At 39.1% G+C, this 27,561-nt stretch overlaps 3 protein-coding genes across 5 annotated transcripts; 2 read left to right on the top strand and 1 right to left on the bottom strand.

The window, feature by feature from the left end:
- Positions 1-235: 235 nt before the first annotated feature.
- On the top strand, positions 236-4,474 carry LOC127801714 (D-3-phosphoglycerate dehydrogenase 3, chloroplastic-like). Its single transcript, XM_052337078.1, has 5 exons — positions 236-840; positions 2,099-2,475; positions 2,556-2,663; positions 2,752-2,847; positions 3,568-4,474. Exons 1-5 carry the CDS (start codon positions 294-296, stop codon positions 4,237-4,239), a joined length of 1,800 nt encoding a protein of 599 aa, XP_052193038.1. The 5' UTR covers positions 236-293; the 3' UTR covers positions 4,240-4,474.
- Positions 4,475-4,936: 462 nt separating this feature from the next.
- Positions 4,937-24,789, bottom strand: LOC127801715 (sodium/proton antiporter 1). 3 transcript variants are annotated; one of them, XM_052337081.1, is made up of 11 exons: positions 24,386-24,534; positions 24,069-24,129; positions 23,364-23,540; positions 23,083-23,211; positions 20,553-20,729; positions 19,502-19,608; positions 8,453-8,573; positions 7,118-7,179; positions 6,707-7,027; positions 5,518-5,812; positions 4,937-5,377 (listed from the first exon to the last, which is right to left on the bottom strand). In XM_052337081.1, the coding sequence occupies exons 3-11, from the start codon at positions 23,532-23,534 to the stop codon at positions 5,252-5,254; spliced, it is 1,509 nt and encodes a 502-aa protein (XP_052193041.1). In that variant the 5' UTR covers positions 23,535-23,540; positions 24,069-24,129; positions 24,386-24,534; the 3' UTR covers positions 4,937-5,251. The 3 variants fall into 3 exon arrangements, with proteins under 3 accessions (XP_052193041.1, XP_052193039.1, XP_052193040.1); XM_052337079.1 differs by lacking the exon at positions 24,069-24,129 and having other exon boundaries at positions 24,386-24,789; XM_052337080.1 differs by lacking the exon at positions 24,069-24,129 and having other exon boundaries at positions 6,707-7,009; positions 24,386-24,786.
- A 256-nt stretch (positions 24,790-25,045) lies between these two features.
- LOC127801720 (stress enhanced protein 1, chloroplastic) lies at positions 25,046-27,401 on the top strand. The gene is made up of 4 exons (XM_052337088.1): positions 25,046-25,213; positions 25,286-25,399; positions 26,263-26,441; positions 27,054-27,401. The coding sequence occupies exons 1-4, from the start codon at positions 25,168-25,170 to the stop codon at positions 27,156-27,158; spliced, it is 444 nt and encodes a 147-aa protein (XP_052193048.1). The 5' UTR covers positions 25,046-25,167; the 3' UTR covers positions 27,159-27,401.
- Positions 27,402-27,561: the final 160 nt, after the last annotated feature.

Raw genomic sequence — 27,561 nt, 5'->3', positions numbered from 1 at the left:
TGATCTTAAATTTGGACTTATTTTCTTAGACACGATAATAATAAATATATTTTATTTTAAATGTTAAAACAATAATAATTAACATTATTTGTGATTGTTGAGTAACTATAAATAAATTGGCAAGTAATAATTTTCAGACCAAATTAACGAAAATCATGGCCGCGCGTAGATGTAGCGTTGAGCTGATTGGAACGCCGTTAGGTAAACCAGAGATGTGCGCTATATAAGACGCATGCGTACTCGAACAGCGGGGAGACCGAAAATTTCGAGTATAGATTCAAAAGACTGGTCTAATGGCTGCTTCATCAGGCTCTCTCTCCGCTTCGGCTCTCAGGAAATCGTCTCCTTCCTCTTCTTCTCTCTCATGGAAGCTCCCCCTCTCCTCCTCATTCGGCGTCGCCGTGTCGCTTCCCCGTCGCCGGAGGCCGGCGGCGCCGGTTTTCGTGGTGGCGGTGATGGACGCCAAGCCGACGGTCCTCGTCGCCGAGAAGCTAGGCGAGGCCGGCCTCGAGCTCTTGAAGGACTTCGCCAACGTCGATTGCTCCTACAACTTGAGTCCTGAGGAGCTCTGTACAAAGATCTCGCTGTGCGACGCTTTGATTGTCCGCAGCGGCACGAAAGTCAACCGCGACGTTTTTGAGGCGTCCTCCGGAAGGCTCAAGGTTGTTGGCCGTGCCGGCGTCGGGATCGACAACGTGGATCTGGCTGCCGCGACGGAGCATGGTTGTCTCGTGGTGAATGCGCCCACGGCTAATACTGTCGCTGCCGCTGAGCACGGGATCGCGCTTCTCACAGCCATGGCTCGGAACATTGCGCAGGCCGATGCGTCTGTAAAAGCTGGTTAATTATTTTCCACCTTTTTTTTTCTTTATATCTTCGAGTATTTAGTTCATTTCTGATCGCTTGTGATTTAATTATTTATGAGAACTTGGAATTTTTTATTCTCGGATCTGTAATGCATTTCTTCGAGCACATAACGTGGTAGCGCTTGTTAGATTTATGTTGCCGTACAGATTGTGTGGGATTTGATCTGCTTGCTTGTTATATAATGTCTCCCCTTTTCTGTTTTCTGTTTGAATTTTTTGTTTTTTTTTTCTCTGGTTGGGAGGGCGATCTTCTGAACTTTTTGATACTTTAGATTCTGACTTCACTGCAAAAGGAGGAATCTTGTCAGATCTGGTTGTTGTCTGGCTAATTTTTTGGAGATCTGGTTTCCTCTTATTTATTTATTAATTTTAAGATTCTACGATTGCTGTGGAACAGTAAAATACGGTATTCTTGTATCTTGAAAAAATAGGAATCATATGGTACTCTTTCACAACTAGATAGTGCTTAAAGATGTGCTTGCCATACAGACATATCTTTCTTAAGTTTGCATATGCTGATTTAGTAAATTGATTTTATACATGAATTTTTATGCAATCACCTTGTCCTGTTCCTGTAATGTATTATTGAGAATCTTGTTATCTAGGGATGTTTGGATTCAGGAAGTTATTTATGTGTTGTCATTTTAGAATCTAGCAGTGGAAAGTGAGCTAAAGGAAAATTCCATTTAGCTTTAGGTTCATTATCAATCATCTTCAGTACGGATGCTTGCTTTTGGCTAAAGAAAAAGCTATTGGTCTAGTTATCTCTATGCTTGTACTAGCATTGCAATTACACCATCCACTTGCCCATCAATATCTTAAACCAATTTGTTGCTTTTTCTTTAAAGATCTAAAGAGATTCAGAAAGGGCCAACCGAAGGGTTGATTTTCCAACAACCAACTACTGTTTATTTGTCAAGTTTTTACGAAGCTTTCCATTGTCAAACTTCTATTGCAAGTGACTATCTGTTTGCATATCCTGCCAGAAGCTGTAGCAAAATACTTGGGATGGTGTAACCTATTGCTTGGATTCTAGGATTTCATGATTCTGCTATGTTTCTAGTCATTATGTGCGGCTACAGGGGATTTGAGTTTAACCTTTTGAGTACAGACCACCTTGTTTCTACATACCAGAAGTCAAGAATCATAATTGTAAACAAGATCATTTTTTCTATGAAACATTCTAGAAATATCAAATCTCTCTTAATTTTATCGTATTTATGCTAAGTCAGGCAAGTGGGAGCGAAGTAAATATGTCGGAGTTTCCCTCGTCGGTAAAACACTTGCTGTAATGGGCTTTGGTAAGGTTGGATCAGAAGTTGCCAGGCGGGCCAAGGGTCTTGGTATGCACGTGATTGCGCATGATCCATATGCCCCTGCAGATCGTGCTCGTGCAATAGGCGTGGAGCTTGTGAGCCTTGAAGAAGCCATAGGAACTGCCGATTTCATCTCCCTTCACATGCCTCTTACTCCTGCCACATCCAAGATTCTCAATGATGAAACTTTTGCAAAGATGAAGAAGGGAGTCAGGATTGTTAATGTTGCTCGTGGGGGAGTGATTGATGAAGAAGCCTTAGTGAAGGCACTGGACGCTGGCATTGTCGCTCAGGTTGCCGCTTGCTCATCTCTGAAGCACTAAAAAATATATTATTTGTGGATGTATGAAAAAAAGATAGTATTTTCTTGCAGGCAGCGCTTGATGTTTTCACTGAAGAGCCACCAAAGGACAGCAAATTGGTTTTACACCATAGAGTAACTGCAACCCCACATCTTGGTGCCAGTACCATGGAAGCTCAGGTTTGTGCAGTGATAAGACTTGACATCAGCCCATGCTTATACATTTTCCAGTTATCACGTTACCACTTAATGTTGGAGTTTGATATAGGAAGGAGTGGCAATTGAAATAGCCGAAGCTGTTGTTGGAGCCTTAAGGGGGGAGCTTGCTTCTACTGCAGTCAATGCACCCATGGTTCCTTCTGAGGTACAGGATTTTTTGCTTGTCTTAACGTCTATACTTGAGTCATTATTATTATTTTTTGATAATACATCTATACTCTCATTATTGTCAAGGTAGATTCTCTAAACCAAATTATTGTACCTAATTTCTTAGTTCATTTGTTTTATGGTAATATGTTCCCCTCCTTTGTCCTCTTCTTTTATACCCAGGAGTTTTTCTATTTCTTTTGATAAGTTTGTGCATTTTCCATATTGAGTAAAACAATCAATCTAAAAACACCACATAATCAACTCTCTTTGCTTGATGTTTTGAGTTGTCATAAACCACTATCTCATTTAACAATTTCTTTCTTACTGCACAATGGATATGGGTCCTTTCTGACAATTTACACCTTGATGGGCAGTCAATATGGCCATATTTGTGTAGATGACAAAATTTTCTATCTCGTTATATTATAGCTACTTAATTTGGAATAGCTTAACCAGTACGAATTGAATTTTCAGTAACTGTCACTTCATTTTACTTCAACACACTTGTTTGAATAACGATAGTATTGTAAACTTAGTACTTTGACTTCTCAAAAACAGACACGATATTGAGACACCTAATTGAGGAACAGTGGAGGAAAAGGGTTACTTTTGTGAACTAGTTTTTTTATTTAAATTTCTTCACCCTTTTGATCTACCAAGATAAAATTGAAACATGAAAGCCCCTAGCGTTTTTTATACTCGCTCGTAACTGCAGGTTTTGACAGAACTAAAACCATTTGTTGAACTTGCTGAGAAGCTTGGGAGACTAGCTGTCCAATTAGTTACAGGTGGGGGTGGAGTGAAAAGTGTGAAAGTGACATATGCTTCTGCTAGAGCTCCTGATGATCTCGATACAAGACTTCTTAGGGCCATGATCACCAAGGGTCTTATTGAGCCTATATCCAGCGTCTTCGTGAACTTGGTGAATGCAGACTTCACAGCTAAACAAAGAGGCCTCCGGATTACTGAAGAACGTGTACTGTTAGATGGTTCCCCAGAAAGTCCACTCGAGTTCGTCCAGGTCCAGATCGCAAATGTCGAATCAAGATTCGCCAGTGCAATTTCGGAGTCCGGGGAAATTATAGTGGAGGGACGGGTGAAAGATGGGCTTCCCCATTTAACCAAAGTTGGATCTTTCGAAGTTGATGTGAGCTTAGAAGGTAGTATTATTCTCTGCAGGCAGGTCGACCAGCCGGGAATGATCGGGCAGGTGGGAAGCATTTTAGGGGATGAGAATGTCAACGTCAGCTTCATGAGCGTCGGAAGGATCGCCCCGCGAAAGCAAGCGGTAATGGCAATCGGAGTGGATGAACAACCAAGCAAGGAGTCCTTGAGGAGGATAGGCGAGATTCCCGCCATTGAAGAGTTTGTTTTCCTCAAGTTGTAGTCTGGTATGCCATCTCCATATCACAACTGCATGTTCCGTTGGGCGCAACCTAAATTTTGATAGTCTTCATCTCTGCTTTGTGTTTTTGTTTTTTGTTTTTTGTTTTGGTGAGTCTTTCACATATGCTTTTGTCATAACTTTGGGAGCTAGAAATAATTGGTATGTACCATGATGAGCTTGTCTTTCGGGATCTTAAAAGGTTGGAGAAAATTATTTTATGTAATATGTATTGTTTTCCAAATCCTTTTTGGTTGGGATGCCTGGCTTATTACCATACTATCCATCCTATTGGTTATTTTGATGCGGATAACCATTATTATATAACATGCAGGAACCTCTCTTGTTGGCTCCATATTTCCTATCGAGAAATCTTCCTAATATCCAATTGTTCACAGCTTTGTTGAATGAAATTTTAGTACCAAATTTAAGCGTTTCCTATCATGAAAATCATTTCTTATAAAAATGTTTCTATAAGAATTACTTTACTTTAAAATAGCTTAGCATTTGATCTCATTATTTTAATCATTTGGCTTTCTGAGAATTTCTTTTTACCCCTTTCTTTTGGTGACTGAATGTGAAGATAATTTTTTTAATGTCATAAAAATTAAACATAATCTTTATCTATTTTGGTCTGAAGTATAAAAATTAACTATTTTAAATCTCCTTTTTTGTTTTTAAAATAAACTTCATGGACAAATAGAAACAAAACACCTAGTCTTTTATAATTTCTCAAGGAGAACTAAGTACGTCCAGAACTAGATGCAAGAGAATTTGAACGGCATTTGGCAGAGAACTTGAACGGCATTTGGCATATCTGATAGAAATAGGCTTTAGATCTCTTTGTATATATGTATGCTGCTGAAGCTTCCTGCGTCCCTGAACTTTTTTATCATTCTACCAATCACCCGTTTCAGTTCAGCTGATCAATCCGCCACATTACATGATGCCATTCACTCTGCTCTGGCTCACTTGCATTTGCAACTAGAAAAAAAAGAGCAAATCTTGAGCTCTACTAGTTTATCAAACCTGAAAGGAACGGGGCGTGGGCTATTGTCGTCGGAAGCGATGTGGGAAGATTATGAACTGCTAGATAGGCTGCAATGCCCGCAGCATAACCAGCAAATGCAAAACCACTCACCTACAAAACACGAGTCATTCAGCTTCCTGATTCTAAGAGGCTTTGTTTGTTTAGGACAGATTTAGTAGCTTCTTAAAGACTTAAAAGACTTCTGTTGAATGTGATGACCAAGACAAGTCAACAATCTGCTGAATATATACCTTACGGAAGTACCAAAAGAAATCAACTTTTTCCATTCCCATGAATGCAACTCCTGCTGCAGAGCCTATAACCAGGATGGACCCACCAGTGCCGGCGCAATATGCAACCAACTGCCAGAACTCCGAGTCTTTGGGGAAGGAAGCAAGATCGTACATTCCCATCGTGGCTGCAACCAGTGGTACGTTGTCTATAATTGCTGAAACTAGCCCTATTATGCTTGCAATCAACTCAACATTGGGAACGTGGGCATCCAGGTAATTTGCCAGTTCCCGTAGAATCCCAGCTGCCTCCAAGCTATACCACAATGGCATGATTCATAATTCATCGGTTAGGGGTGTGGTAAAACTTCCAACTTGATAATACTTACCAATTGGTGGCACAAGCAAAACAATACAAAATAAATAACATCCATAATCTATAGAACTCACAACTCGTAAGAGTTCTGATGAGAAGACTTTTGGTGGTGAAGGGAGTTCCCAATTCCCATTATTGGGAATGGTGGCTGCAGGAGTTTCTCTTTGTTTCAGTCCAAAATTGAAAGAAAGGTAAAAGTTTTGAGTGTTTTTTTTTTTTTTTTCCAGCTATTGTCTATATGAGAAATCTCAAGGTTTTGGGCTTAGATAGAGAACTTATTTGGGAGATAGGTAAGTCAGACAACAAACCAATTGTTAAATGTTAGAAACCAAATCTTCTAAGCCAGTAAATACATATGGCATATGAAATGAAAAACAACATAAATGATAAGCAATAGAAAGGAACAGAAAGAAAAACAACAAAATCAAATGTTTTAAGGTTCACAGAGCTAAAGTACTGGTTTCTTCCGTTCTGATGAAGTCTGAACAACATATCAAGCCTTAAGTCATCATTCCCAGGAAGTCTGATTGAAGAAAAATATATACAGCTGTTTATAGAGAAAGATTGATATCGTCGTGGTAAAGGCAATAGAAGTGTTTCTTAAATGACAATACTATCATCTTAAGCTTCTTAGAGATTGTGCATATTTTAACCTTTTTTAAAATGGCAATGAAATTACATAGCACTTTACCAGTTAAGGGTGATAGTTTCTCTATTTTGATCTCTTAAGTTGCTAACATTGATATAAACTAATGAAATCAAAGACTTGTTGCACATTCTGGAGAAGTGTAAATCCCACAAACATGTCACAAGATAAAATGGACTCTTGCGTACCTGCTTACAGATAAAAGGATCCCAAGGAAGAAAAGGACTCCTTGAGTGTCAATTCGCGATAAAGCCTGGGGTACTTTCAACTGTTGCCTTTCAGACTCACCATAATGGATTGCGTCTGTTAGAATCCAAAGTACCCCAAGTCCAAGCAGGATTCCCATGTAAGGAGGCAGACCTGTTATTGCCTTGAATACTGGGACAAACACAAGCGCTCCAATTCCAACAGATAAAACAAGCTGTCCTCGAGGTGCTATCGGTTCAGATGCCAAAATATTTGGCGAGTCCACTCCCTTCCCATTAACTTCACTGAATGACAAATGCAATCTTCATTTCTTTTATTTACAACTCATGTAGTCAAATTTAGCTTTCAAATAAAGATTTGGTAATTTCACATTGACAATGCAAGAGTAATACCTAGTAAGTGACAAAAGAGCCAGAGGTACAGCCAAAGAAACTGCTGAAGGTACAAATAAGTCCTGCAAGCAACAAGAAATGATTATAGAAATCCTCTCATTGAATGCCACACCATATTCTCCATGAGTTAAATAGTCAGATAACTAGACACAGAAAATCTTTTACAAGCCTGATTGCTGAAAAAATTATTTCAGCACTAGAATTGAAGCTGCTGCATATGCCACGTGGTTTAAGACTAGCAATTGGAAAAGCTCTACTGAAGGCAATGTTAAGCCGGATTCCAGTACAGCTAGATGATGTGGTGCAATACAACAGGGAAAGTTTCTTGCTTAAAACATGGTTATAACATTCCAGGCCAGAACAAGTTTTACCACTACGTTAGATAAGTTTAAAATTGTATTTACTTGTAATTTAGCAACAAGCCAAAGTAGTACAGACTTCTGTAAGCTAGCAAGTTTACTTAAATTCCATATTTGAAGCCTAAACAAAGCTAAACTTGCAAAAACACAAACATGAAATCATCCACTACCTTACTTATCAAAAAAATAAAATAAAATAGTCATCCACCAATTCCTGTGCTAAGAATATTAAAAATTATTGCAGATTATTTTATTGTAGCAACTTCTTTCAGCATAAGTTCACTGGGTGGTACCATTACATTATCGGATAATATCTTTTGAATTCTTTTGTACAATAGCTTTGGCTCTCCAATGGCAGAGTAGATGAAATCTTGGTTAAGAACTGAATGCTGCCTTCAACACAACTTGTGTTTGGCTGTCTGGAAGAACTCCTCTTCTCCATTAAGCTCCAATTGGTGTCAGAGAATCATGTACCATAAGTATATTTTTATCTTTCTTTTTTGTACTCTGGAATCCCAACCCATGTTTTATATAACTCTATGGGTTTCCTTGGCCATATTTCTGTCCTTTTTTTCTTCATGCAATTAGCTTCTTGGATGAAGATATTTATATTTCCCAGTTCAGTTAATCATATTGATCAATATTGAGCCCAAATTGACAGAAAAACTTTAATCTCAAAATGTATGATACATCCAAGTCCAGAGTATTGAGCAGATATAATGCTTCTACAATTCCTAGAAGGTCTCCCTACTATCCCCCTATCTACCCATAACTTCAGCATAAAAGAACCATGAAGGCATCAACTCCAGGAAAACACTAGAATACAGCTATTTACTTGGTCTATTACCCACAAACCTATCAAAGAGTATTTTGTAAGCTACATGCATGGGCCCTACAGAAGAACAGCGAGATGTGCAAACATGAATTTATGGAAGAAAAATGGTGACAAGGATCAAAATTGGAACAACAAGAAGACCTTCATTGTCTGCAAGGTAGATATTTGGCCATGTATCCACAACATAGTAGTGGTAACATCACCAATTGGAGTCCATGCACCACCAGCATTTGCTGCAATCACAACAACAGCCCCTAAAAGCCTGTAATTCAAACAATAGCATAAAGAACCTTTACTGAAGGCATCAATAGAAGGTCTGAAAAATGTTGGGTTCCTAGGGGTTTAACAACACCAAGTACCTAAGGGTGAAAATACACTTCAGAACACAAGTGCTAAAGACATCATTTTATTTGTCATTTTCAATTCATGCATTAAGGTTTAATTGTATTCAACATTCAAATATTAGTCTTTGTGCTCAGAATTAGACTATTTGTTTGTGAATTTTAATTTTAAGTGGTAATGGTTTGTGCTTCTTGATCACAACTACTAGAAGATTCACTGAAATGATAATGTTTGTGTGTGTCTGTACATGTGAGAGAGAGAGAGAGAGAGAGAGGAACACTTTCAACATGAAACCAGATAATTTGGAACTGAAAGAACAATTACAATGAACAGAGAAATTCCAGGAGCCGCAAGAAACTGTCAATGCCTTCTCAATTAAGATTGTAAAAATTGTTCATCAACCCAAACGTAGGTGACCTTTCTCTTGGAAAGCAAAGTCAGTCAATCTGTCCTCACATACTTGGAAACCCAGAAAACAATTGATGCATTCTATTATTCCATGAAATATATCATTAGTACGAGCGCATAAAATCTCATAACTTGCACAGAATATTATGACATTTGCCAGCTATTAATTCTTGCCCCCCAAACTGTAATGCACTCTTGAAAGTGGCATCCACAGTTTTTCGTATTCAAGATGTGAAGAAAGACAAGCATCAAGCTGGTGAAGTTATTTCGATGGTTTTTTTTGAAGGAGATGTAATGGTGGCAGTATCAGGAAATAAACCCAATAGGCCAATTTTAGAAGATTCTCAAACAAGCAGATCACAAATCATTTGGATAAAATAGGAAATAACTAGTCTCATTTAAAGTTAGCACAGATATGCACAATAATCCTACTACCCATATCAAAAAGGATCAAGGACACCAGGTCAAGCAATTGCTCCAAGGAAAAGTATTGGGAGTCCTTAAGCAGTTTAGCTCAGTGAAGAGGGTTAAAATATGGAAAGACTTCAATTTTTAGATAAAGTTGGATCCTATTTAACTTAATGATTTCAACAGCGATGATTATCAAATTATATGTGCCTTCAAAAATTGCACAGAACTAGACATTTGCTGCGCGCGACCCAGGCGGGGGCAAATGATATATTTCATGCGTCTAGGGCGGCAGACGGGGGCCTAGCGCCTAGGGAAAATGTTGTCTGCCTGCAAGCAACAAGGAGGAAGATGGCTTGCTCCTTGCTACTTGCTACTTGACGAAGAGGGCGCAATAAGTAGCAAGGAGGAAGATGGCCATACGTACCGGAGGAAGACCCCATTAAACAAACTTATCAGAGAAAAAGGAGGGGAAAATTTGGGGGGGGGGGGGGGGGGGGGGGACCACAGGGGCAAACAAGTAAAATGACTTAAGGGTAAAAGAGTCATAAGTTAGTTAGAGGGGAATAATTTGGCATGTGGCTGGAACGAGCAAAGGAGTAGGTATAAAAGGGAGGAGAGAGAGAGAAGCATTTGGAGAAATTGAAAAGATTCTTGGGAGAGAGGACAACCCTCTCGAATCAGTTGACATCTATTGTTTTCTTCTTTGAATTTGTAATTGTTTTCTTCTATAGAGGTTGTAAACCCAACTGTAATTGGGAATTTTGTTTACAACGAATTTGGCTAAATTCAATCAAAGAGGACGAGCTCAACCAGAAGAAGAGCGAGAACTGGCAGAGAGAGAAACGACAAGATTGGTGGCGGCAACAAGTCTGACGAGAGACAGTGAATGGGAAAGCGAGAGAGAACGCGAAAGCGGCGAGAGAGAGTAATGACAAGAGAGAGAGGGAATGATAATCAGCCCAGACCAGGTGGCAACCCAGGCGGCTAGGCGTCGATCGGGCCCAACAGTGCCTAGGGGTGCCGATTTGGACTGATTCACGGCAACCAAGGGCTGCCTAGCGCCTAGGCTGCCTTCTAGAACACTGATAAACACTATATGTAAAACTTTTTGTTTATCTCTGCATCCTTCTATTAGACACCTTAGCAAGCATATAATTTCTTTTGTTGACCTACCATGCATGACTGGATTTTTATACACCTTGGGTTCCTCTTCTTTGTCTTTACTCTATCACTCTCTCCAAAGTTTCATAGTGTTGTGCATTAACGTGATTACTATATAATGTTCACAACTTAGAACATCTCTTTTATTCTTATAAATAAGCACTACAGTACCCTTCCTCCACTTGTACGGCATTCAACGAGCTCAACTATACATAAACATAAATATATATTGTTAGACTCAATTAGTTTATATGGCTAGTTTATCACATATTCTGTGGGTTATAAGTTAAATATAAGGATGAATGAGTACCAATGTCTGTTTCAATTGCACAAATGGGTAATTGTTTATTTATTGAATAGATAGATAATCTATGACCAAATGATCCAAGATGAGGCACAAACTGCCAGGTTACTAGTTGACAGTCAGATGGTTGAACTGGTCATTCCAGTCCAATTCCTAACACTTACTTTTGCATCCAATGTAAGAATCGTGTTGAGTATCTAACATACACCCTCTAAATATCTTGGAACAGAAAAAATAATAACCACTTTACATTACCAATTTGAGTTATATTTGTCTCGTGAAAGAAAAAGGCAAACAAATAAAACAGTGCTACTATTGACTTAACAATCTTTCTCACAAGTACTTGAGGTCAATTTCATGAATACATTCCTTCAATTGGAAAACAAGCATCATTCATAAGAGCAAAAGCAAAGTAACACTTCTCCAGACCCCTTTCTCACCACTATCCACAGAACTATTGATCAAGTCTGTTTTACTCTTGCCAACCTATACAGGAGAAAGAATATGGATCCCCTTTTTCAAGTCTCTAAATGTTTGGAACTAATCTCATGAACACTAATTAATCAAGACTTGAACCGTCAAGTATTTTGAAAGGATATAATAAAAATATAATTTCATTTAAAATAAATTGATCTTGCTTGGAGTAAGCAATAAATTTTTATAATTAGGGTTAAACTATTAGAAAGCAAATAAGGATACAATCAATAGGATGTCGGCCAGCTATGATAGTGGCCAATGACAATAACGGGATCGTAGCTGCCAAAGTTTTGGCCTTTTTAATGTAAGGGGGTTCAGCCAAGAGGGAAAGGCTTGAATAAATCCCTTTTTTCTTTTTCTTTTTTTAATAAAGATAGCTCAGGTGCTTTTTTTTTTTTTAAAAAAAAAAAATACAACCATAAGAATAACTTTTTAAAATACAACCATCATTCACATTCCTTTTTAAATCCCAAATAGATCACTGTATTGGCGGCACCAAGGCAATGGTATTCACACAAATCAAGTGAAAGAGAGACTACAGAATAGAGATTGAAAGAGTGAAACAGTAGTAGAGTTTGAGAGAGAGAGAGAGACATTTTCTTAAAACAAATATTAATAATAAAATAGGCTTAATGCTAAATTAAATTAATTCTACTATTCGTATAATGACGACATTTGAATTACATGATTTAGGAATATAGTGATAAATTAGAAAATTAGGATTTAGTATAGAAATTTTGAATTGACTTATATCTTGGTACTATTTTAATTTTAGGATTTGAAATAGGAGTTAAATCAATTTGTTGATTAGTATTATTAACAACAACAACAACATATCCAGCCTTTATCCCACTTATCCAGCCTTTAGTGAGTTCATCCATTATTGTAGTCTTAAATTTTTCTTACATATTTAAGTTATATATATATATATATATTGTTTAGGTGATTCAAGCATGTCCCAAGTGGGACCCAGTATACTAGTTTAGTTCACTATAATGCCGTGAGTGGATATTTGGTATTATGGTGCATTTGGCATGCAGACCTTATTGATAAATATGTTATCACTATTCTCTTTATTCATGACACTCGTAAAAATTATGTCATTTAATTGCATAAAAATTTTGGGGAATAGGAATGCATTATTACTTTGGTCATCTTGTCTTACATGAAGATGATCGATGAGACTATGTGGTTGCATGGCATGACATCTAGAAACTTCTAGAAATTGTATCTCTATTTTATTTCATGACATGGGAGTATCATATTAGGACACTGTATGCTAACTGCATAGTTGTTGGTGCACCACGAATACATGGGTGTGGGTATGTCTGCCAGTTTATTGATTGTATGGGTGTGAGTATGCCCACCATGCGCATTGATATGATTGATTTGTGTTCTGTGTGTTACTCCCTTCATTTTAATTGTCCTTTGACATTATGAATTACTACGGTCCCCTATCCCTTGTAGTGACATGGCATGTTTAATTCTTGTTGTTGCATATTCTTTTCTCCCCCATCATAATGCCTTATAGCCCTCACGAGTCAGTTGAGACATATCCCATTATTCTTGTTGTTTCGTTTTTTTGTCTGTCTTTATATTTTCAAGTAGTTAGTTTGGATTGTTGGAACAACCAAGACTATGGTATGAGGTTTTCTTCCTTTATACCTTAAGCACACTCCTGGTACAACACAGACTTTAAATAGTCCATTGACAATAGGTAGTATTGAAATTTGTTATTTCTAAACAACAACCTGTTTATGGATTGAGATTTAAAGAGAAGATGGTCAAGACTTTTGTTAATACAATTGGCATTGCTATTGTGAAATTGACTACATTGGTTAATAACACAAGAGTAATATTATTCATGTCGCATTACAAGTTCACTGATTGAAGTGGATTGCATTGATATGGACATACTTGTATTGTGTTGAGGCTTGCTACTCTTTGGTGGGGCCCATGACCCTATTGAAGGGTGGTGTTGGTCACGACAAAATTTGGGTCGTGACAATATAATAAAAATATAATTGCTCCATTTATGCAAAAAAGTTTATTAATCTTATCGAGAAAAAAAGATTGGCCCGTTATGCATAGTTTTAAAGGTTCTCTTGATAAATTGGAACCATAGCTTATATTGATCACTGACCAAATCCCAGAGTAACATAAAAGAATTTGCACTCTCTTTCTCAAAGTGTCTCACTGTTTTCTTTCACGATGGTATGGGAACTTGATTGAGGTAGTACTACAGATTCATTACAACTATAATTAAAATACAAAGGCTCCAAGTTTTTGTCAGATCTTAAGATCTGACCAGAATTCTGTGAAGAATTCTGGAGAATTAGAGAAAAAGAGAGAAGGGAGAAGAGAACAGAGAGAGAGAGAGAGAGAATTTGAAAGGGAAATGAGAGAATGAATTCAATTCAATATCTGGACAACCGCTTTACATGTGCTCGGGTCCTTTATATAGGATCCTGCCATTATAGTCCAGCCAGCCTTCTATTTACATAGTTACCCTCTTCTAGAATTAGCTAGTTGCTTCCCTTAACTGCCGCACATGTATACTCCCCTTTTTACACAATATTTCTACTTCTACTTATTAAGACCATGACAATTTCCCCTCGGCTTGGCATCATTCTTGTCCCCAAGAATGTTAAGAAGGCTAGCTACTTGAGGGAATTGCTGTAGCAAGTCAGGCAAATATTCCCAGGTGCTATTTTTCAGGGAAAGATTCAACCACTTCACCAACACCTGTATGATAGGAGCCCCATGCTTGTACAAAACTCGTTTGTCTAAGATAGAGCTGGGCACTGCCGTGGCATCTATGTCAATAGAGAGTTGTGGCAAATTGGAGGATGTCTGTTGTGTTCCCACTAATCTCTTGAGCAAGGATATATGGAAAACCAGGTGAATTCTGGATCCGTCAGGGAGCTATAGTCAATATGCTACCTTCCCCACCTTGGCTTCAATCACATAGGGCCCGTAGTATTTGTAGTTTGTTCACCTAACCCTTCGCAATGGTTTTAAGGTGGGCCGGCTTGAACTTGAGGTAGACGCTTTCCCCCACGTTGAACTCCCTTTCGCTCCTCTTCTTATCAACGTACTGCTTCATCTGATTTTGCGCCACTGCCATCTCTTCTTTGAGTTGTTGCAAAACCCTCTATCTCTTTTCTTAGTATGCCTCCGCAGTGGCCACTGAGGTATGCTCCCCTACTATTGGAAGTAGTGAAGGCCGATATCCAAATAGTGCTTCAAAGGGGGTTCTTTTGATAGATGCATGGTGGCTGGTATTATACCACCATTGTGTCAAGGAGATTCACTTATGCCACTCCTTAGGATGCAAGAAATATAAACACCTCAAGTATCCTTCCATACACTGATTAACCCTCTCCGTCTGGCCATCCATTTGAGGATGGTAAGCTGTAGACATTTTAAGCTTCATTCCTAGGGATTTCATCAGCTCCTGCCAGAACAAACTTGTAAAAATCTTGTTCCTATCGAAAATTATGGACCCGGGAATCCCATGTAGTTTCATCACCTGATCCAGAAAAGCTCTAGCTACCTCCCGGACGGAGTAGGGATGGGTTAGGCCAATGAAGTGTGCATACTTAGTGAACCGATCCACCACCACTAAGATGCAGTCCCTCCCTTCTGATTTTGGAAGACCCTCAATAAAATCCATACTTATGCTCTCCCAAGCTTGTGCTGGAATGGGTAAGGGCTGTAACAATCCTGGTTGTGCCACAGTTTCATATTTGCATCTATTACACACATCACACGCCATCACATACTCCATCACATGTCGTTTGAGATGAGGCCAATAAAAAATTTTATTCACCTTATGATATGTGTTTTGAATTCCCGAGTGCCCTCCCACTGGAGACTCATGAAGGGAACTCAATATCTTCTTTCTTAGCTCCTCATTCTCACCAATTATGACCTTGCCTTTGTACCTCAATATCCCCTGATGCAATGTATACCTCGGCTTTCCTTCGGGGCTTAAAATCAATTGTTCCCATAACTCTTTCAGTTTATCGTCTCCTTCATAGCTTGCCTCGACTTCCCGATACCATTCTAGAGTGACCACAGTAAGGGTGGCAGCTTCTCCCTCTTTTGGGCATTTAGATAGGGCATTAGCGACTACATTTTCTCTTCCCTTCTTATATTGTATGCTGTAGTCTGGACCCTTAAGCTTAGACATTCCCTTCCTTTGGAGGTGGGTATGTAGCTTCTGTTGTAATAAGAATTTAAGACTTCCGTGGTCAGTTCTAATGATGAACTGGCCTCCTTCCAGATAATGTCGCCACCTTTCAACCGCCATATCATAGCCAAGAGCTCATTTTCATATATACTTAGGCCCAGATGCCTAGGGGACAAGACCTGACTAAGATAAGCCAACAGTTTTCCTTCTTGCATCAGCACCGCTCCCACTCCCGTACTACATGCATCAGTCTCTAGTATAAATGGCTTACTAAAGTCTGGTAGCCCGAGCACTGGGGCCTTACTCATAGCTTCCTTTAATTGTTCAAATGCCTTTTCTGCCTCTGGTCCCCAACGAAATCCCTTCTTTTTTAATTGCTCTGTCAAGGGTTGATTGATAACACCACAATTCCTTACAAACTGCCTATAGTACCCCGTCAAACCCAGAAAACCCCTTAAGGCTTTAATGTTGGTAGGCCTTGGCCAAGCCACCATAGCAACCACTTTCCTTGGGTCGGTACTCACCCCTACTCCCAATATAACATGCCCCAAATACTCCACTTGCTTTTGACTGAAGGGACATTTAGACTTCTTAATATACAATTGGCTGTTTTTGAGAACCTCAAATGTAGTCCTTAGGTGTTTCAAGTGTTGGCTGAAAGTTGGGCTGTATATTAAGATGTCATCGAAGAAAACTAGAATAAAGTGGCGTAGGTATGGTTCAAAAACTTGATTCATAAGTGATTGAAAATTGGCTGGGGCATTGGTGAGCCCAAAAGGCATCACCAAGAACTGATAATGGCCATGATGGGTTCTAAAGGCTATTTTGTGGATATCATCAGCATGCATACGAATTTGATGATAGCCTGGTCGAAGGTCTAACTTGGAAAAATAGGTGGCACTCTTTAGTTCATCAAGTAGGTCTTCGATTATGGGAATGGGAAATTTGTCTTTTATGGTTAAGGCATTAAGCTGCCGATATTCTATACAAAAACGCCACATCCCATCCTTTTTCTTTACAAGGAGGACAGGGGAAGCATATGGGCTTTGGCTAGGTCAGATCAAGGACTGTTGAAGCATGTCCTTGACCATTCTTTCAATCTTGGTTTTCTGGTGTGGGGGGTATCTGTAAGATCTGATATTAACGGGCTCAAAGTTGGGTTAATTGATTGGTAAAAGGCTCGTTTGGGAGGTAGGGAGTTAGATTCTACAAATAGGTCCTCATACACAGCCAAAAGCATATTAAGTTGGTGTAAGAATGATACCTCCGATTTGTTTGAATCTGCAGTATGGGTGGCCATTTCAACTCCCCTTCCTGATCCTTCCCGTCTGCTAGTGTCTGTATGGAGAATAGTTGGGTTACTTGAACCCATTTACTTCGGACCAGTCTTTGAAATTTTCTTCCTGTGATCATCTTGCATGTACCATGCTCTCTACTACCGGTAAGGGTCCTTTTCAAATGTTACTTTCATCCGGTTGAAATCAAAGTTGATCGGGCTCATTTGTTTCATTCAGTCCACCCTGAGTACTACATCACAGCCCCCTAGCTTAAGCAGCCTCAAGTCAGTCTCAAACCGCTCCCCTTGCATCTCCCAAGAAAATCCCGTGCAAGCTGATTTGTTTAGCACTTTGTGCCCATTAGCAACTGTCACAGACAATGGCTAGGTCCCTGTCAACTTACATTGGAGCCTCTTGGCAGTACCCTCGTCCAAGAAACTGTGGGTACTCCCACTATCAATCAGGATCATTAGGCTCCCCTCTTGGACCCTTCCTTCCACCTTGATAATTTTATTATTGGCTAGCCCTTTAAGGGCGTGCAATGATATTTCTCCGTTATCATTCCCAACTACTTCAAATACTTCTTCTACTCCATCTCCTTCTTCTTCTACTTCTTCCTCCTCCCCTTCTAGCAAGAGCAATTGTTTCTTGCATTGGTGACCTGGGAAATAATGGTCACCACATCTGAAATAGAGTCCTGGTTGCCTCCTTTGATCTGCGAATCTCCCATTTGGTCTTGTGGAGGAAGAAACAGGTGTTGTAATTGCCATATTTCTCTGCCCTGGATTCACTCTTACCATCTCCCTATTGTACCCCTTCACCATCGGTCCGACCGGCCCTATACCGACTCCCCTACTCTGCTGCCCCTGCTTTTTCATGAGGGCCTCTATCAAAACCTCCTATAGTTTAGCATCTTCAACTGCCTGTTCCACCGTTGCAGGTCGTAACATCTTAACCATAGGTTTGAGCTCCTCACTTAACCCACTTATGAAACTGGAGACAAAGTATGCTTCCGAGAGGTGGGGGTTTAGGGTGACCATTATGGATCTAAGCTCCTCGAATCGGGCCTGATAAGATTGCACACCCCCTTCTTGTCTGACTTTATTAAATTCCTTAGCCATGTCCATTCTATTTCTATCTCCAAACCTCTCACATAGTTTCTCAGCAAACTCCTCCCACGGACATTCTCCTTTAGCCTGTGACCACCCTTGGTACCAGGCGTCCCCACCACCTAGGATTACTCCCTTTAAATAGGGGAATATCTAATTTAGGCATGGGAAACCCCGGTTGATTAACTGTAACCGGTCCTTGCCGCCTTAGATCTATTCCCATATCCCTTTCTTCTCTTGGAGCCATCTCCCATTCCTCACTCCTTGCCCAATTAGCACCGGTTTAGTTCTTTCTATAGGGGGACGCACAAACATCATCATGAAATTCTGTAGTTGGTCTCTGATCTGAGTTCCAACTTCATCCCTAATTCCATCCAATCTTCTCTCCAAACCCCCTAACGATGTGTCCATCTTCCAATCCATTACCACGATCGCTTCGTGATTGCGGTTGGATCCAATTTCCATCAACTCAACCCGAGCTTGCAAATCGATCACTGTCGAATGAAATTGGTGCACCTGCGACTCCAAGTTTTTCATTCGAGTTCCCTCCGCCATTGTTGTTATCACCTTCCCTTGGCCCAGATTTTCTCTGATACCAAATTGTCAGATCTTAGAAGATCTGCGAAGAATTCTCTAGAATTCTATGAAGAATTCTAGAGAATTAGAGAAACAGAGAGAAGGGAGAAGAGAACAGAGAGAGAGAGAATTTGAGAGGGAAATGAGAGAATGAGTTCAATTCAATATCTGGATAACAACTTTACATGTGCTCGGGTCCTTTATATAGGATCCTGCCATTACAGTCCCACCAACCTTTTATTTACATAGTTACCCTCTTCTAGAATTAGCTAGTTGCTTCCCTAACTGCCGCACATGTATACTCCCCCTTTTACACGATATCTACACGATATCTCTACTTCTACTTATTAAGACCATGACAATTCTCAAATGTGCTGCCTATTTCTATTCAACTTTTACCTTTGTCTTCATTCCTATCTAAATAATATTATTCCTAGATTAAAATAAATTTTAGATGAGCTATTGTTTAGCTTAAATTGGAGCTATCATCTCAATCTAGCATAAAATTTATTTATAGTAGCGTAAAAACTCTTAACCCAGCAAAGTTTGGTGCCAGTTACTTAGGGTTGGCTAAAATATAATTTTGTTGTACTGCCAGATTAGAGCTGGAAAGAAGACTTTCAGAAATCCCCTGACTAATCTCACTTTTTCTGGATAGGGTATTCAAGTTAATTGTCTTGACCAGCATTGGAGCTGGGGTTGAAGTTCAAATCTATTCTTTAAGGTTTCAAAGTTCATCAATTTTTTATCTTAATAGCAATCATAGCAGCAACCAGTTGAACCTTCACACAGAAATCCTAGCCATGATAACCATCATGGTTGAACTTCATAAGAGCCTAATTGTGACAAGGATGTAAACAACAAAAAACAACGTATTATGTCATTTAGTGTTCATAACAAGAGAAACATCACATAATTGTGGGTACGTACTTGCGGTATTCTGATGGAGGTACAAGTTTACGCAGCATGGAAACCATAACGATAGTGGAGGTCAAATTGTCAAGGACTGAACTGAGGAAAAAAGTCACAAAACCAACCTGCACCATCATCAATGGTGGTCAAACAAGACAACCTACTGCCGAATCTAAGAGCAAATGTTTAGAGATATAGCATACGACAGGATAAATTAAAATGCACTGATCTTCTACAGCCAACTCTCCTTTATTTCTTTGATACCCCCATAAATTGCATTGTCATTTAAACTGTGTATTAAAATCTTAGCAGACAGAACTATAGCATATGATTTCTTAAGGATATACAAATGATAATCAGAATATGAGCAATTTGGGATCTAGAATATGCATAATCAACTATAGTTTCAAAGAGCATTACCAACTGCACCTTATTCTAACAAAGTTAGGGTCGGTGACATGGTATTTATAATGTCAATTGACTTCCAAAAGTCATATTCACAACACAAACCCATGCAAAAGAACAATGTTTCAAAGAGCGATTGTTTTAAAACATCTTATGGTTGCCCCTAGCAATTTAAAAGAAAATGTTTATCAGAATCTCAGGAACCAACATGAAAAAAATAAACCATGTTGGTGTCTTAAAGCTGCGGTACATGGAAAATAAGAAGACATGCGATATAAAACACAGGAAATGGTAGAGGCTTGTAACAGAAATGTAGTTGTAAGTGATCTTTATCCAATCAATATTCATAAGAGCTAGAGAGGGAGAAAATATACATATAGGCTAAAAATGAATACAAGGAAACATGCATCATCTTATGTTCAACAAACTATTTTGGATTGAAAAGCACTTGATAAACTAAGTGAAAAATGGAATGCCTGATAATATTTTGAACAGGAAAATGTTAAAACAGATTTATGGCAAGATACACAAAGCCAATGCATGAAGGCCCTCTCGAAAAACTTGAAGTTTCAAATTTCTTTCTACTTGCTCAAGGATAAGTTTAGAATAGCAGCAAAACTATTCAAGCAAGAAAAAGAGAGAGAAACAGAGATAGAGCACTAACCACCCAAAGCAAAATCCTTGGCTTTCGAGTAGTTATATTGTCAGTAACCAACTTAAACCCTTGATGAGCATCAACTATCTCAACAATGGTCATCGCACCAAGCAAGAAAAATACTATTTCACTAACTTCGGCAGATGCATGCGATAATTCTGAAACAGCTATATCAGTTGAAGGAGCCTGCACGACAAAGTGAGACACCCCGAACATCAATATGCACCATAATAACTCAGATTAAATATTTGAAAGACAACATTCAGGAACAGATGTAATAGATGTATTGTTGAGCTGCATTCAACTAAGAAGTATTAAATGGAGACTTTGTTTTTAAGAGGGAATGGTCCTCTGCCTCATCACAACCCTTAATCCGTCTATGCGGATTTGGCTACAAAAGTTCTAGCTCTCCAATCTTTGCCTATAATTCATATTGAAATATCTAAATATTTTTATTCTTGCTGACAAGTACAAACTAAAAATGGACTGGCAACCTGCTAATTTTCCTGTGCAACAGCTTGTGAATACATATCTGATGAAAATAAACCACATGGATTCCAAATAATGCTGGAAATATAAGTCATCAAAGATAGGAGTGGTAGAAGGGAAAAATCATACCCAGAGAGAGGTTACCGATGTACAATGACATGCATAACATTTCAAGACTTGCTGCACAAATTATTTTGGGGGGTGTCAGGAACCCTCATGTTCTATAAAGGGATTCCTTATTCATTTTGTATAGCAGTTGTATGCAGTTGTACCTTCAAGCTGCCGTAGTTGGCTTGGTGCCAACGTCAAGTTACAACTGGGCTTAGCATATAAACACTAACCCAGCTAATAAGAGGTATCAAGAATTATCCAGAATTTCCAAATCAATTCCAGATCTCTCTCTCTCTCAAATTCTCTCCCTCCCAAACCTTCTCTCTCTCTCTCGCTCCCTCCTATTCTTCGTATCTCCCTCCATTCTTCTCTCATTTCTCATCCAAATTCTGTTCTGATTCTCGTCAATTGAAGAGAATTGGTCTCGTCAGGTTCAAGACCCTGACAGGGAGAAGATTCTTACATGAAAGAAATGACATGTGTGTATGCATGCATGCATGCATTAGTGTGCATGTGGATCTATGGGCGTGTGAGTGATAAAGAGAAAGTTAAATTTGGTTTAGTAATTGCCATTGCCAACATGCTGCCAGGATTATAATAACATACAAGAATATTTTATCGCAATTCTGCATCTAACATGATTCCTGGAATTTGGAGATTAACAGGCTAAAGATTCAACAAGAAATTGTGTCCCGAGCTAACGTTTCAAGCTTTTACTAGTTATTAGTTAATGATGCAAGCACCAAAAAGGATGTCAGCTATCGTGTATCTTTTAGGATCAAATTACACAAACCAAGAACAATAAACAGAAATTAAATGAGAAAAATAAAAACACACAAAAAATTAATGTGGTTCAGCTCAACAACCTACGTCCACAATCCCACCACAAGAGGATAATTCACTAGCCAAAGTAAACTAACCTTAGGGATTTAGATAACTAGACGCACCACACATTGAAACTCTAGTTATCAAGTTGTAGAATACACGGGACACAAAACTAACTAGTATCACCTATTTATAGGAAACAAAATTGAGTCATACTGGGATTGGGAATCCCCTAAACCTATCCTAATTCCCTAATTAGACTCACCACCAAAATAGGATTAATCTCAGACATTTTTCCTCCATCAGATTATCCTCACATTATCTCTAATTTAAACTAAAGAGATAAAACACAATCACAAATAAAACATAATTTGAGGAGTTTATTTCAACAATTTCTACCTCGACTCAAATTTCCAAACACTTCAACCACATCAGAAAATCACACTCTCTTCACCATCTTATATGCCTTCCCTGGATCACTATTTCTAGTCTTCGTAGGCAGGGATGACCATCCAAACAATACATGTTCCTTCCATTCCACTTCCCTCGTAATACCAAGCTATCTCCTCTGTATATTTTGCACCACTTTTGTCACCAACATATCTGTAGCCTTGGGACGCTAACTCACCAAGTGAAATCATGTTGGCACTCGCATTTGGCACATACCTAACATTGCGAAGTCTCCTCACTGCTCCAATATAGTATGAAGTCTTAGGTGGACACATCTAACATCTTTAATCTTCATCTTCAACTTATCTCCCAAATTGACATGACCCAAATCGCAATCAACCTACAACATATTAAACAAAGCTTGGATCGAAGCAGTTGAATCCAACCTATCCTAATCCCCTAATTAGACTCACCACCAAAATAGGATTAATCTTAGAGATTTTTCCTCTTATCGGATTATCCTCACATTATCTCTAATCAAAACTAAAGAGATAAAAACCTAATCACAAATAAAACAGAATTTTAGGAGTTATTTCAACAGTATCATTATTATGGAAAACTTTGATCACATTAAACGAAAATTTTGAGTTAATATTCAAATGAACTAAATATAAAGCTGAAGTAGATGTCATTCAAAATTTGAAGAAATGAACATAAACCTTACCCCAATGATACGTATAACCCACAAACTCACAGCCATTAACAGTCCCACTCCACTTTTATTGAAAGCCAGAGATTCTTCAAAAATTATGCCTGCATATCCTATTCCAAATAGCAGCGCCATAGCTACGTCCTGTATCATGATTCATGAGAAACCATCTGAGGGGCTTGCCTACTGCATTTGCATGCATATGTATGCTTTTTTTTTTTCTGCTAAATTATTTAAACCATCACCAAAACCTTCTAAGAAATAGAATCAAACAACAAGATAAAGACAAGACAGGCCTGATGAGCAGCAACCCAGGATTGGTTTATTGCCACTGCCCCGGTTGCTGCGGCAGCCAAAATAGCAAGAGCCTTCAGGAAGTCAGTTTTTGGCTGGTAACTGGCCGCAAAATCCAATGAACTTGTTTCATCAACTGAACATAAAGGATCACATCCTCCAGATGATGGCATCAGCTCCTGATAGCGCATCAAGCATTAACATCAAGTATAACTATTAGCAAAGAGGATACAAGCTAGTACAGGAGTGCACAACACTACATACTAATGATGCCAATCAAATTAAGTGGTGGACAAACTAGTCAAGAGAAGTTACTTGAATAAAACAAAAATGAAACATTTTGAAGGAAGGTTCCATCTGTAAAAAAAGTGATAAGGGACAAAACAATTGAAGAGAAGTTGCCTGAATAAAACAGGGATTGAAGGAAGTTTCCATCTGTTCATGACAAGCCAATTATGGCAGTAGGTTAATAGGTTAACCTAGATTAGGTCATTCAATTTAACATAACCTCCTTGTACTTTCCTTAAATTTCCAAATTAACAATTTAGTATGTAACCAAGCGGGTATCACAGATTCCATGTTTGGCTCGTTAAAAACGTGCTTGAAAATAATTCTTAACGCACTCAAGCCTGAACAAAATTTTAAGGATATGGCTCCCTCCGAACACATTTTGACAAACTTAAATGCACAGTAGGACTAAAACAGACCAAACTGCACGAGCTCTATTGTAACGAAATCGCGTTTGAGATCCCCAAGCTCGATCACGTTCTGCACCAGATTAAAGTTATGTAATCAACATATAGAAGTAAAACATCACATTTTTTTGCTTAGATTAATCTCTCACTGAAATTAGATTCATTAAACCAGGAGCAATCCGCACAATACTATCAAAAGGAACCAATCGAAGCGGTAGGAATGAAGCCAACACCTCCAACTTCAGCGTAAAACTTTACAAATACAAATTCGAAGAACAAAACCGACAGGAACGGGCATTTAAAGCAGAAATCGAGAATTCGCGAAGGACCTCAATTTGTTTATCGGAGTAAGGCTGGGGAGCTTGGGGCTCCCGTTGAGTCGACGAAGGAAACGAGGAGTCCCGGGCCTTGTCTTCGGCGCGGGCCAGGACGCCATTGCGGTGGAACGAGGGTTTCGGAGGTCTGAACCTGGAGAAGGAGGAACGCGAGCAGCAGGCCGGAGAGAGAGAGGTCGTCGGAGGCGGAGAAAGGACCGAACGTTGCTTGAACTGGCGACTTGGAGAGAGCTGGTAATAGGTCTTGATTGGTAATACAGTGCACATCGGAGCTGGAATCTCGGAAGCCGGGCGATCGGAGGCGGCGTATTTGAGGAAGACGGCGAGTTCAGCTCGGTTTTTTGTCTGCTGCTACCTCTGCAGCGAGCTTCATGCCACGTCGTTTCTGCCCCAGGAGGATAAAATGGCGATTTGCTATTTCCACGCCGACCAAGCTTTACTAAAAAAACAAAATTAAATCTAAATTGAATTGAGTTGATTCACTTTTCTTTGAATTCATCCTATTTAAAATTTTAAACTAAATCATATTTGATTCAAATTTAAAGTTAATTCAAAAATAAAAAATAAGAGCTAAATATGAAAACTACGGCGTGAAAAGGTAAAAATGGAGTGGAAATAGAGCAGAGGACACGTGTCCATCTGTGGTACAAGGAAGGATGTGTGGAGGATGACCGTTGATAGATCCGGAAAACAAACGAACCCACGGAGAGATAGAAATTCAGGGGCGAAGCGTCGATAACTCTCAAGCTTAATTCTCTCGCTCAGTCAGTCTTCCAATGGCGGCGACTCAAGTTTCTTCGTCTCTCTACTCCTCCGTCCATGGTAACGAACTTTTACGTTGCTCTCTTGAGCTAAAGCTTTAGATGCTGCGGAAAAATTGACTTGTATTTGTAGGTGTTTGCGCGTGGAGATCGGCAAGAAGAAACCCTATCGCCATTGTTGGGCATAATCAGCTTGGAGCCGCACAAACTCGAATTCGGACTGCCTTCGCCACCGGTTCTCCTCTCTGTAAGCTCTCATGAGCATTGAAGATTTTGCTTTTCTTTCGAAAAAGCGTCTTTCTTTTGATCAATGACGGATGAAATTCTGATTTTGTGTGGTTCATCTTCATCATAATAGAATTTGTGCAATACACTTTATGGCATGGCGATTCCTAATTATTCTTCTGAATTTTGATACTCTTTTCTTCAAGCTTAGCTTGCCCTAAAAACTCGTTGTTTGTCCAATTTGGGTTGACGTATAAGATGTAATCAGTCCAGGCCCGTGGAAAATTGAATTAGAGTAACGTTTGTACATTTTCTGGTGGCTAACGAACTCTTGATACCAATGCTAAGCTAGGCTCTTGATTAGAATATTATATATAATGAATATATTATCCATGGCATTCTCCGAATGTCATGAACTATAGAAATTGTAACAAATGGAGATAAATCCCTCACACTGGTGGATAGAATGCTGAATGGGAGTAAGATGTCAGAGGACCAATGCTGGTCAGTCTTTTATGATAATTTTTCTATCAGGTTCAAGTTGTAGAAATAGTCTCCTTGCAACGTAAGGGTAAGGTTGCATATAACAACCCTCCTTGAACCTTGCAACATGAAGTCTCGTGCACTAAGACACCCCTTTTTCTAGCAGGTTTAAGGTCGTGAAAATTATGAATATTCATATATTTGTAGAATTGTGCAAAGATCATACACTTCAGAGTTTAGATCTGCCAATAGCTGACATTGCAGTGCAAGTTGGTTTTTTCTTGGATTTCTATTTTTTCCAGCGCAGTTCCATATTGTAGTGTTGTTGTTAAGTACTTAGTATTCTTTTTTTCCATAGATGTAACTTTCTTGAATATTATAAACTGATGCATCATTTTCCAGTGAAAGGCAGTAATACTCATCAGAGGAAGTTTGCATGCAAAACAGCATCAGTTTCCATAAGGTGTGAGCAGAGTACCAAGGAGGAAAACAATTTGGATGTATGGCTAGGCCGACTAGCAATGGTTGGCTTTGCGGTGGCTATTAGTGTTGAAATAGCAACTGGGAAGGGACTCCTGGAGGTATGCATAAATAATCTAATGATTCTGTTGGTGTAAGTCGAGATACATATTCTACCAATCGGGAAATAATTCATAACTCATAAGATACAACCTAATTGCTAAATCTGAAATTACCCCATATAACTTGGTCTGTCTTCAGGGTGAGTACATTATATAACTTTAGTTTTCATGTTCTGATCTTGAATCTGTTCATTTTCATGTGCATGTCCATAAATGGTTACAAAGTCTTAACAGTATGCAATGCGCAACTCTCCATCTCCTTGTTTAGGAAGAGACGACACGACTGTGAGGCCACTGATCTCCTTTGATGAACCGTTTCCCTCTTTGACCCCCATCTCTTATGAACTTTTGGGTTTCAAACAAATATAGTAAGAATTATGATGGTTTATTTGCAGCACTAGTACCTTTATAAGTTTCTAATTTCCATCAGTAACCTTGTTGACAGAAATCTTGATTTGTGATTATAGAACAAATTAAACCCCCCCAAAAAACGAAAACATTGTGTATGAGTTCAAATCTCAACTGTTTTTGAGGCAAATATGGTCCTGGAGCTAGACAATTTCTGCGGCGTTTTCCTTGTAAGTTTATCTTCATTTGTTCGCTTTGCTGCAGAACTTCGGGCTCACAAGCCCCTTGCCGACAGTGGCCTTGGCAGTTACAGCTCTGGTGGGCGTGTTGACGGCAGTATTTATCTTTCAATCAGCCTCTAAGAATTAATGACTGAAGTTGTCACTAGGCGCCACTGGAGCTTCAGGAAGATTACAGCACGGACATCTCTGTTTATGTGCATAATTGCCTCATCACAACAAAATTGATGACAATTGAGAATGCACAAGTGACATGAATTATAAACATTTTGTTTCCTGTACTCGCATGCTGCTGCGGGCTCATCTCTGTTGGAGATCATTTGTTAACATTGTAATTTTATGATGCTTAAGTGCTCAACTTGCAAATTTTACAGCCCTACTTCTCTATTATGAACGTTCTTTGTTTAAGGGTGAAAGGAAACGGTCAAGATTCTTCAATTGATTGGTATTAAAGCAACCGAGGAGATCTGCAGCCTCTATTGTGGAAGATCTTAGCCTACGTTGCAAAACTTTTAAAGTACTCGTCATCCAAA

The sequence above is a fragment of the Diospyros lotus genome, chromosome 5, assembly GCF_014633365.1.
Source record: "Diospyros lotus cultivar Yz01 chromosome 5, ASM1463336v1, whole genome shotgun sequence".
Lineage (NCBI taxonomy): Eukaryota > Viridiplantae > Streptophyta > Magnoliopsida > Ericales > Ebenaceae > Diospyros > Diospyros lotus.
The sequence above is the reverse complement of the archived record's forward strand: the minus strand, read 5'-3'. Positions and strand labels throughout refer to the sequence as shown.